Source organism: Octodon degus, unplaced genomic scaffold (genome assembly GCF_000260255.1).
Source record: "Octodon degus isolate 3935 unplaced genomic scaffold, OctDeg1.0 scaffold00065, whole genome shotgun sequence".
NCBI classification, from domain to species: domain Eukaryota; kingdom Metazoa; phylum Chordata; class Mammalia; order Rodentia; family Octodontidae; genus Octodon; species Octodon degus.
In genome coordinates, this window is record NW_004524641.1 from 4,379,885 (window position 1) to 4,392,512 (window position 12,628).

The window sequence follows — 12,628 nt, forward strand, 5'->3', positions numbered from 1 at the left end:
GCCTGACTAGGTTCCTCCACAAGGCACTTAAACAGCCGAGCTAACCTGCAGGCCCCCTAGCTACCATTTTTTGAGTTTTAGAATATAATAAAATAGTTATAGCTTTCCAAAATAGTATATATTTAGTTGTTTTAGTAGGAGTTTGGACAAAGTAGTTAAAAGTGATTTGGGAAAAAAAGAATTTTAACTTTGCTGTAAGATTAATTTTTGAGAACTTGAATTATTTCACTGAATCTTGGTAAAAATCTGGTAAGTTCTGAGAAATGGAGTTTGATAGGTATCAGTACAGGATGATGACACATTTATCTAATGCTTATAGTTATCAAAATACTTTTCCTGGAGGGCCAGTAAGATAGCTTAGTGGGCTAAGCACCTGTTTTGGCAAGTGTAGGGACAGGGGTTTGTCCCCGGTACCAGGTGCCACACTGGCTCCACCATTGGGTGTGCTGAGCTGGTGACCAAGTCCGGGTGTGGTGGCCCATGCCTGTAATCCCAGTGCTGGGGAGGCTGAAAACAGCAGTATCATTATGAATCCGAGCTGTGTAGTGAGACCCTATACCAAATACATAAAATTAAAAAAACCCAAAAAACAAAAAACTTTCCCAATTATTATCTTACTTGGCACTTGCTATAACTCTAGGAAGCTAGAGCAATTATCATAGCATAGACTTTTTTAAAAAACAGAATACTAGCAGTAATATTATGCCTCACACCTGGAATCCCAGTACTTGGAGGCTGAAGCAGGAGAATTGCTGTGAGTTCAAGGCCTACCTGGGTAATAGAGAGTTCAAGACTAGCCAGGACTATATAGAAAGGCTCTAAGAAAAAACAAAAAGCAAAAACAAAAACATAAAAGGCTCTATTTCAAAAAGCGCGCGCACACACACACACACACACACACACACACACAGAGTGTAGTAAAATGAATATTTGACAACTTTGCTAGCTAATATGATTTTCAAATGGACTAATGGGGATTGAACTGCAGTCCCCTGCGCCTGACTAGGTTTCTCCACAAGGCATTTAATCTGTTAATGGCATTTTTATGTTAATGTAGTCTACTGTCTATTATTTCAAATAAGATGGATTACTTTTGATCAAGCCATTCACTTGTTGAGTATGGGTACAGAGACTAGAGTGTGTATAAGTGAAAATGAAGAGGATCTTTTTTTTTGTTTTTTGCGGTACTGGGGGTTTGAACTCAGGACCCTGTCTGTGCTTGCCAAACAAGTGCTTATTCTGAGCTGTCTCCCCGGGCCCATGAAGAGGATTTTTAAGTGTAACTGAGAGAAGTGCAGGAGCTATGGTATAACTGTTGGTCCAGATTATAAAAAATACATTTCTTTATTGCAAAATTTCTCAGAGGCTTTAATAATATTCATTGTGAATCTCATAGGAGTTCTGTCTTTTCCAAACTTAGATGTAACCAACTATTTGGGACCTGTCATCCTTGGAAATATATACTGGGAAATATTGAATTTTAAGCATTATATTGTCAAATATTTTCAAGCATTTCTTACTTTTCATTTTAATTTTGATATAATTTTGTTTTTTAATTGTTGACATTTTGGCTTTGGTTAACTTTTACTTTAAGGAGTGTCATATACTGAGTAACATTTAATCTGTTAATGGCATATTATCAGTGATGGCTAAAATAGCCTATGAGCTGTGTTTGCTTTTGTCATTGGTATATTCATTTTTTTCTTTTTGGTAGGTATGCCCTTATATGTCAGCAGTGTTTTTCTCATAATGGCATGGCTTTGAAAGAAGAATTTGAATACATTGGTAAGAATTACTGGGCAGTTAGATTTAAATACTTTACTCTTAACTGCTCCATTCTGTTACACTTCCAATGTAATGCTATTTTGTTTTGGACATTGTCTCTGTACATATTGGCAAAGCATATTTAATACTCTAAGCAAAGCAGAGAAAAGAAGTCACATTTCTTCATATAATGAACAGCTTCTTGGGCAGTTTTTCTTAAACTCACAGTGCATCAGAATTACCTGAAGAGCTTTAAAAAAAATGAGGGTATGCAGTACACACCTACTAAGAGTGACTTAATAGATCTGGAGTAAAATTAAATATCTCATTTTCTTTTAAACTTATAGATGATTCTTACTTGTGGTCACTCTTAAATAATCATATAATTATGCTTTTGAAATATGACACTGCATTTTTCAACAAATTAGTAAGTTTATAGATTTTAGAATATTTCATGGTTGCATTCTATTCATTCTACTTAAGTTCAGTAATATATTTAACTTATTACTATCATTTTGCTATCAGTTAACCTGCTGTTTAATTTGTTGTGTTATTCTTGCCTGAATGTTTGTGTCCTAATAATAATAATTATAATAATAAAAAATAATGAGTCTGCCTTAAAATTAGCTTTGGTAAGAATACCAACCATAATATTATTTAAGCAGCATACATTTCACAAGGTGTAAGTTACTTTTGAAGTGTTCTTGACTATTTGCAAAACTAATCTTCTGAGTTACCTTTTTAGTCTTCTTTGGTTTATGATTTTGCTTAATTTTTAAAAATTCTCTGCAGCTTTTCGATGTGCCTATTGTTTTTTCTTGAATCCTGCAAGAAAAACCAGACCTCAGGCTCCAAGACTTCCAGAGTTTAGTTTTGAGAAAAGGCAGGCAGTGGAAGACTCAAGTTCAGTTGGTCCTTTGCCATCAGAAAGTATGCTTTCGTCAGAGAACCAGTTCAGTGAAGGTATGAATCTGTCAGTAAGTTTTATGTCTCTTTATAATGTGTGTTGTTTAACAATATTAAAAGCATAATGCTTATAGATAACTGGATTAATTTATCATTTTGCAGCATGCATATGTCAGCTGTTGCTCTGATGGCCTCCTGTGTGGTATGATATATTTCTATTTTATTTTAATTTTTTTGCTTTTCAGACAGGGTCTCTCTGTAGTTCAAACTGGCCTTGAAATCACCATTGTAGCCCAAGGTTGTCTTGAACTTGCGGTGATCCTCTCGCTTTAGCCTCTCAAGTAGTGAGACTCCAGACATGCACTACCACACCTAGAGATATGCTTCAGTTTTAAAATGCAAATTTTAGAGCATGGGGATTTAGCTCAGTGGGTTTAGTCCTGAGCACCAAAGATCTTTCTAAAAGTGTAGATATATAACAAGCAGCATTTAGCACCAGCTAGATAAACATGGCATAAAGAGTTAGCTCTCCTAAAAAACTGTTGGGAGATTTGACTGGTAATATTTTTAAACTTATTCAAGCAAAGCACATTGTTAAAAACCTTTAAGGACGAAGTATTTTGAAGAGTTATGATTAACACTACTGATAAAACAGGTATGTGTCTACCATTCAAAGTGGTGAAAATTAACAGCAGGAAACTTTGGAACTAAGAGGTCATCTTTGCATTTTTGGATGACTACATAAATTGGACTGTATTCTACTAAAATAGTTTATAGAGGTTCATGAGATTAACATTGACTTTAATATAAAATGAAACATCTTACAGAAATAGAATTTGTCCAAACCTGTGTTTTAGAATTCACCTTGCCATTCTCTTTTAGGAATTTTTGAGGAAATTTCATGAAAAAATAATCTAAAGGGTGAAATAGAAGATCTATTAATAGCTAGCTATTTCTTACTATTAATATTTGGTCAGAATTCTTTGTTAATTGCTTCTAAATTAAGACATTGCTACAGTTATGATGGAGATTATAATATTTGGGTGCTGTATCTGGTGTGGAATGTATATTGGAAGTTTAGTTCACTATTTAGCGGTCTGTATTCATCCTTTTAATTTCTAGGAGTTATCATTTACATATATTTGATTTCTTCTTTAAAGCATTAGTTATTGCAAAATTGACTTTAATGAGAGTACTACATGAAGCAGTCAATTTTCAGATATCAGAAATTTAGTATGAGATATGAAGTTAATTTTAGACTTTGAAGAGTGAACCTAAAATATGTGTGTTGAACTAGGCTTGGCTTTCGGCTTACTAACAAACACCAAAGTGAATTTGAGTATGGATAGCTATGACAAAGCCTCTGTTCTTCTGATGCTGAAGGAATGCATTCGTCTTCTTCAAGTCGGCAACATCAACTCCAAAAAGAGTCACGTTTTTTTCTTTTGCTTGTCATGCTCTGAACTGCATGCTGTCAACATGCGAACCATCTGCCTTGCCATTGCAACCTCTTGGATCTGAAAGTTAAAAGAATTTCATACTGAAGAAGCCTAGAGGAAAGATTGAAGTCCTTTCCATGAGTAACCATGCTTATGAAAGCTAAAGTGGATATTTGAAAGCCAATAATTGGGATTAAAAAGATATTTTTTAAAAAGGAAAAGAACAGGAAAAGCAGTCAACCAAATAAAAAGTTTTATAAAAGTCCCATGCTTTATTTCTTCTGCTAAGGCCAAGATGGGTAGTTAGCAAACAACACCCAGCTGTACCTTTCCTTCTCATCTAATCTAGGAGGAGCATTACCCCAGATGTCTCATTTTCTGTCTGAACTCTCCGGAATGAAGTCTAACTGGCTCAAACTCAACCCTAATAAGGTAATGTCAATAGGTGAGACCAAATTTGAGTCAGAGTCTGATGAAACTGAAGCAACAGGTCCATTAGGTTACAGTCATTTCTAGAGTAGTAACAGTTTCTTTGCTTCTCTGTGGATTCACCCAAGTGGCCATGAGCATCCTTTCTTCTTGGACTTTTTAGAAGATGGAAAGTTTTTAAAAAAAACTATCACCACTGTGTGATAACAGTTATCAGTTCCAAACTGGATTCTTAGTGAACACGTGGAAGCATTTCAGATGATGTCATCTCAGGCGTCTATTCTGTGCCAAGAGCAAATGTAGCTGGAAGCTTAGATTTCTGATTTCTTCAATGATGTAGAAAATTGAGGACTGAAAAAAAAAAAAAAAAGAACTTTAAAATTTGTATCCTGAAATAGCTTTTTGATGGCAGCACAAACTGTAGAGCTTAGGTTACTGAATTTACAGACAGAACCAAAAGGTAACTTTCTTCCATCAGTAACCATTTATATGAATGATCTAGAATTAATAGAAGAAACTTTTTTTTCCTACTCCGTGACACAAGCTTTTAAAGTTTTTTTTGCCTGGATTGTGATATTAGAAGGTTTTGACTTAGCATGAAGCACAAGGCTTTTATAATTTCTGGTATACTCTTTAGAACAACATATGGAATCTTGGAAAGTTTTCATCAAAGAGACCTACAAGAAATTTCTCCCATAAATTGTTTGTTTGAATTTATAGTTTCTTTCCTATAACTGTTGTCCTGATGCTTTGGTAACAGAGAAATCCAAGAAATTAGGGATATGGATTATTTTTTTTCAACTGGAGAGCACCTAAGATACAGTATGTAAAAAAATTGAACTGCTTTTAGATTCCTGTTTCTTTTATGATGAAATGATGTCCTGTACTAGATTCTTTGCTAAATATTATTAAAGTGGTTTATCAGTTTTGCCTTTAAAAAATATACTTTCTAAAGTATCTGATACATAGCACTGTTGTTAATGTGTTAATCTTTTTCTACATTGTCAGCATACTTTCCAAGGGATTTTTATTTTACTTTTTTGGCTAGCATGTTTTTTAAAAGCTAATATTTTGTTTTCATTGTTCAGTTTTGTTTGTCCAGGTCACATGTAATTATTTTAGTAGAAAGTAACTTTTATACAACTGTAAATAATAATAAAACTCATGGTATCTAAACAAAACTAGCAAAAAATAGTAAAATTACACAGTGAAAATTTCCTTGGTAATCTGATTTCTGGTGTTCCTTTCATTTACAAAAAAATATTTGCCATTTGGTTATGTTGAGTGAGGGAAAATTCTTTTAGTATTTTTCTTTTGATGCTCTTTAACATGTGGTAATGAAGATTTTACTGAATTTTGTATTTATCAGACCCATGAAATTTATGATTTTGTTTATATTATGTTCAGTTTTCTCAGGATATAAATTTGCCTGTGTTGCATGTTTGCTTTAAATATGGAGTTCTTCTGGGCTTCTGACTACTTTATCTTTTTTTTTTTTTTTGGTGGTACCAGGGATCAAACTCAGGACCTTGTACTTGCCAGGCAAATACTTATTCCACTGAGCTATCTCCCCATCCCCTGACCACTTTATCTAAAATGCTTTCCCCTAATACTTAGGTTTTAGTGTATCACTTAATAATGAAACAGTATTTGATTTGTTCATCAGTAGTAAATAATTAAATGGCATTCTGTGTTGAAAACTAGCTATTTTCTGAGAAGTGGTTATGATTTTTTATTGCATCATTGGATTGAGTTGGAATGATATTCATGCCTTTGTTCAAAATATATTTGTTTTTCCATAAAACAGGAAATTCTTAGAAAAATGACTTTGTTTGAAATGTATAAAGTTGAAGACAAATTGTCAATTTATTATTTATTTAGTTTTATGTATTTTAGTACAGGGTCTACAGAACCTCACTGCACAGATTGGACTCATAGTGATTATCCTGTTTTCAGCCTCCCAAGCGCTGGGATTATAGGTGCACACTGCCATGTCCAGTCTCAGTCACCCTCTCAGCATGCCCTGGGGGCAGGGCTGGCATGGCAAGCCAGGGATTGAACCGCAGTCACTATGCCTGACCAAGCAGGCACTTTAGTCTGCTGAACTATCTGGCCCGCCTTTCAAATTGTCAATTTTAATTTAATGATATTCTTTGTATAAATTTGTAAATCTTACATATATACGAAGCATTGATAATATTAGGAAGGTCTTTCTTTAAAAAAAAAAAGTGGTACAAGGAATTCAGTCCACAGTCCTCTTTCAGAGTTTTAAGACAATATCTTGCTAAGTTAGCCAGGCTATCCTGGAATTAGTAGTTCTCCTGACTTAGTCTGGGACTATAGACATATGCCACACTCCTGGCTAGGAAGACAAAATTTTTATGTTAGCAAGATAAAAGTAAATGAAGTTTTTTTGCTAGATAATTCTTTAATTTTCTTAGAAAATTACATTTTTAAGAGATAGTGTTAAAAATCTAAAGGTAAGGGAAATTCTCAGCATGCTTTTTGTGGTATCTGTGATAGTTACACTGAATTTTAATAATTTGAGTTGTCTGAGTTGAGATTTTTCCCAAAAAACTAGTTGGTGAGTTTTGCTCAAGTTTTTCTGTCAAGAATATAAATGTGGGGAGGGGCAAGAGTAGGAAAAGAAATTTCATTTTGTTTTTATTTTCATTTGTGTTCATTTTACCTTATTGTGATGCAGTGTTTTCTTCACATGATAGATGCTGAAGTTGATTTAAAAAATTTTATACAGACAGAATTAAGTTATTTTAGAAGGCCATATTTCAACCCCTAGACTTCAACTGGGTCACATAGCAAAAGTAGGCCTTTTTATTTATTGAGAACACAAAAGCCTGGTTTTTCTTTTAGTATTTTGTGGGAAAATAGTGTCTGAAATGTATTTTATATCACTGAGCTATTTTCAACTGCAACTTCCTAGGAACAATATACTGTTTGTATTAGAATAGTCAAACGATTCTCTGCTGTAGAAATAAGTTTTTGGAGTAGGAAATTGTCATAATAATAAACTGATCATAGTAATAACTTCTGAGGGTTAGTTATGAAATTGATCTGTAGTTTTCTGTTAATCTTTCATACCTAGTTTGTTTTATCTAGATCATTTGATCTTGTTTTCTCTTACAGCATGACTTCTAAACATAATATAGCTATTTCATTTAGACAAACTGATGTTTTCGTTATAGGAATGTCGTACACCAAGTTTATTGTTACTACTATTGCTTTTCTGAATATCAACCTAACAAAAGAAAACTAGTTACTAGTAGGCTATTTGATTATATTCGAGATCTGCTTATCATTTCATCATTTTTTTTTTAGTCTTCTGCACAGTCTCTGAGATGCAGAATTGATTGGAAACATTGTCTACCGTGACCTTTCTTTGAATTTTTGTATTCCCTCTTTGTTAACCATTTTTTTTTTTTTTTTTTTTTTGGGAGGAACCAGGGATTGAACTCAGGCCCTTGCACTTGCCAGGGAAGCACTTATTCCACTGAGCCATCTCCCCAGCCCCATAACTATGTTTTTATAAATTGAAAATTTTTGAATTGGCTTTGACTATTTTCTGAAAATAGTCATACCACAAAATTAAATGTGATAAACCTTGCACTTTGGTACCTCTCGCATTTTGGTGTATATAGAAGCAATCTGTTAGAAAATAACAAACTATGGTTTCGTGTTCACTTACCCAATGTTTATTGGTGAGTTCCACTGTAGAGTCTGAACTCTTAATTATTACGTTTTTATTATGTGGCTTTAGCGGTTTCAGAAGTCTTACTGAACAGATTATAAAATTTTTGCCAAGCAAGTATGACTAGAGAATTGTTGAAAACTATGACACTTAAAATTCTAATCTGGATAAATTCTGTGAGGGTAAAATTATAAATAGCTGACATTTAAGTTTTGCACACATTTGACTTACCTTTGTAATAGAGATAATTTGTACATGTGTGTGGAGTCTTTATTTGTCCTTCTGCTTTTTCTTTCTGCCATGGAACTTTCATATAAAACTCAAGCAAACTACTACTTTTCTATCTTGATTTTTGTTAAGCTTCCAACTGATAAAACAGTGCCACTTTTAGCTCCACATCAAGATACAAGTAATATTTTTATGGTATTTGTCACAACTGTAGTTTATTACTATTTGTTCCTACTTTTTGTGATCATATGAGATTTTTTTTTATATGAGATTTTAATATAGTAAAATAACACTAAGTTGTGTGTCCCTGACTGGAATTTGGACTTTTCCTTTTATATATAAAAAGGAGAAAAGCAGTTGTAATTAATTTGATAAGATAGAGCCCAGAACATAATAGTGGAACATAATATTTCTCACACACACTGGCATATAGTGTGTGAGAAATAATTTGGTTTTGTTACAACTCATATAGTAAAACCATGAATTTCTAAGACTTCCATGTTGACATGAATATAATACATAATTTTTTTTGTCAAGCGTTTATGTTGCAAAAAATTTTTTGCAGGGAATTTAAAACTTTTAGTAGGTAGATTGGTTTGCCCCCAGATGTTTTGAATCAGTAACATTTGTAGTAGAATATTCTATGAGAGTAGGAAAAATATGCTTTTATGTTTGTTAGCTGATGGGGTTTAACCATGTTTCTCTTCATAAGAATATTAACTGGTATTTGTTACAGCAACAAAAAGAAATGCCTCAAAGCTGTTTTTATCTTTGACTTTGAAAGAGTGTGGCCAAAACCTTGTGTGCTCCCTTCACCTCCTTCTCCATCTTGTTCTTTAAACTTTAAAGAATTAAAGGCAATTTATTTAATAAAATTACTATTTTGAAGTTACTTTTTTTAGATCATACTTGTTGGGATCCTTCTGTTTTCAGCCTCCCAAGTCCTGGGATTACAGGCACGTTCCACCACACCCAGTCTCAACTGCTGTCTCAGCGTATCCTGGGGGTGAGGCTGGCATGGTGTGCTAAGGATCGAACCCTGGCTACTGCATCTGCCTAAGCAGATGCTTTAGTCTGCTGAGCTATCTGGCTGGCCCATGAAATTATTGTTAAAGAATTTACATTTAATAATACTTAAAAAGCGTTAAAAAGGAGCAAATTTCTAGGTCAAGACTAAGAACTGCATTTCCCTTTTCTTCTCCCTAGGGTACTAGGCATATAGAATATTCTGATTCAGATGTGTAAACACTGAGGACTTGTCTTGCAGAGAGATACTTGTTGTTCCCCAGTCCTTGAGTAATACATAAAGATACACAAGGATAGGAAAGCGCACCCCCTACATGTGTACGCATGCATGCACACATACAGAAGTCAATGTTGACATGTTGCTTGCAAGCAAGAGTGCTGGGATACAGTTCTTTGAGGAAGTCTGAGCTTTTTTTGTATGGAAATATGAAAAGTTTCCATATGAAACTTTAGTTATGGGATTACTAAAATATTTTTTCTTCATACTAACTCATAAATGGTATGTATGGAGGATTCCGTATTTGCTTTAAAAGATTTGAATGGGTTTGTGGGAGTGTTCCTCGGGTATAGCACCTACTTAGCATACATGAGGCTCTGGGTTTAAGCTTTAGGACTGGCAAAGAAAAGATTTTAAGTGTATATATTTCTAAACTATTTTGCTGTTCCTTAGTTTGTATATGTATGCCCACATGTGTGTGACTGGTTTATTTTTTACTTGCCTTATTTAGCAGTTTTAACATTTGGATGTTTCTGAAGTCTTGAATCTTTGTCTTTTCAGAATCTTTAGAAGAACAAGATGTTCTTGATAATAGTACAGTGAAGACAGATGACGAAGTATCAGCCACAGAGCAGACACACCAAGTGATTGAAAAAGCATCTGGCTCACAGGAGTTAGAGGAAAAACAAGAAGAGACTGCAAATGAGGAAGCCTCAAGGAATGACACCAAGTCAGCAGTTCCCAGCACGGATTCTACTGATTTTGAACTAAGTGGAGAATCTTTGATGACGAAGTAGTAAACCCTTCCACGTGCCTTCAACTGGATATTTGTTGTCTTGTTGATGTCAGTTTTTACTTTTTTGATGGTACTTTAAATTTTTTTGCTCCTCTACGTATATGCTTTATATCATTTAAATTCAGATTATCTACCAATTTCAGTATGTCAAAGTTTTATATGCTGGATGCTAAAATTATAAGCAAGTGGTATCAGTGAAGTAAAATCCCTTTGAATATGCAAAAACCAACACTATTTAGACAGCTTTCAGATATTTTATATCCATTGTAAAAGTCAAAACAAAAAGAGCATTCTTGTTTTATATACATCTGTTTGGACATAGGAAGAACTTTGGCTACGAATAATTTCTCTAATAGTGTTTGGGGACGAACTGCAATACTTTGGTATTAAAAACAAAGTTTTAAGTCTTGAGATATTTGCCAGTGGGGAGTAAATGTCTACTTAGGTGTTTACATTAATTGAAGTGAAAGCTGTAACTGTAACTACTAGATATTGGTACGAGCTCTCAATAGGAATGCAGTTGAACAGTCAAGTGCAGTGTTTCTTTTGATGTTTTTTATTTTGCAGCTGGGCCAAAGGCACATGGTATATATATTTAGTTTATGTTTACATATTAACATATAGGAAATATATGTGCACTTGACTGTACTTGAATTCTTAGTTATTATTTATACTTGTTACATAATGATGATACAGGAGTGAATTTTGTGCTCTGTGTATATTTTATTAAGGAAATAAAGATAATCTGGTAGCAATTTATTTTTTTATATATCTATTTAGACTTCAAGCAGTGTCTTGGTGGATGACTTGGCTAACAGGAAAATCTTAGTAGGAAGAGCTTCACAGTATGATGAATCAAGTTATGTGGCTTTTTATTCAGTAGTGGTATTAATGAGAGTTTAGACCTTTTAAATTCTGGAACACCTCAGGCCATTTCTAGTTTTTAACTTTTAGGAGACAAATATGCTTTATGAGACTAGGCAGTTAATTGCTAGTAGCTCACTGGATTAAATAAGTGTATGTAGGATCAAGTAGGAAGAAATTTTGACCCAGGATGGTAATTCTTTGAGTTTAAATGCAATGTAGTTGTGTTTATTTCTCATCTTTAAAATTTAAAGAAAAAAGAAATCAAGTTATTATACCAGCAGGAAGAATATATAAGGAGAGTGTCTGGCTAATGTTTCAGTATACACAATTTATTAAAAGCTGAGTAAAACATCTATTATGTAAAAATTCATTTTTGTAACAATATCTCATGTCTCATATGAGGGTGTTTCTAAAGAAGCCAATCTTAAGGTACCTTTGTAAAGTGGCCACACTTCTCAAGCATGTGGAACTGAACTGTAATTCCAAGACTGTAATCTTGAACAGGTCACCTAGCCTTGCTGTAACTGTTTTCTCAATTGTAAAATGGCAAGAATAATGCCTGTTTTTAGAGGTATTGGAGTGATCAAAAATAATGTATGTATTTGAAAGTGGGCCCTTACTGGCTGATAGTCTATGAATGTTAAGTAAATGACATTTGTTGTTATTGATATCCTTGTGAAACATAGGAATTATGGCACATAAAGAAGTTAAAATATAATACATGCATCAATTCAGCTGCTTAGAATGAAGCCCGTTTCCTCCACCAGTCTTGCCCCATATATGTGTGTAAATGCATAGATTAAAAAAAAATAGAAAACTGGAACTTTGGAATATAATTATTTTTAAAAAGAATGCCATCAGTTTGTGTGTATGTGTCATTGACCCATATACATTTCAGTAGCACCTTACAGTTTTGATATAAAGCATTCACATTGTGATACACATTGCTTGAAAATGAGTACCTCAGAGAAGTAATTCAGTGATAGAACTAATTAGATATTGTAATGACTAGCCTTAAAAAAATGTGGAAAAAGTTAAAAAGAGGCTTAGTACAATTAATGCAACAGATAATGTGCTTGTGATTATGTAGTATTTTTATAATAGAAGTTTATTCTGATATTGTAATAATGGTTGAAAGAGTAGTAAAATGTCCAGTTTTTAATCGGCTAATATTAATGAGGAAAACTGAACTATTAAGTACTACCAGCCAGAGTGAACCCAACTTTCCATTTATGACTTTTTGTGGTACT

The 12,628-nt window shown here is 33.6% G+C and overlaps 1 protein-coding gene across 5 annotated transcripts in view; it reads left to right on the forward strand.

Annotated features, from left to right (window-relative positions):
- Positions 1–12,225, forward strand: part of Lnpk (lunapark, ER junction formation factor) — a 90,083-nt gene extending 77,858 nt beyond the window's left edge. For 2 of the 5 annotated variants that reach the window (XM_023719214.1, XM_023719213.1), the window contains exons 11-13: positions 1,715–1,785; positions 2,557–2,727; positions 10,277–12,224. In XM_023719214.1, coding sequence (XP_023574982.1) covers positions 1,715–1,785; positions 2,557–2,727; positions 10,277–10,512 — 478 coding nt within the window. In that variant the 3' untranslated portion in view covers positions 10,513–12,224. Of the gene's footprint in view, positions 1–1,714; positions 1,786–2,556; positions 2,728–2,832; positions 2,873–4,458; positions 4,542–10,276 lie in introns of those variants that run through there. The other 3 variants (XM_004634735.3, XM_023719215.1, XM_023719216.1) reach the window with 3 other exon arrangements.
- The last annotated feature ends 403 nt before the right edge of the window (positions 12,226–12,628 follow it).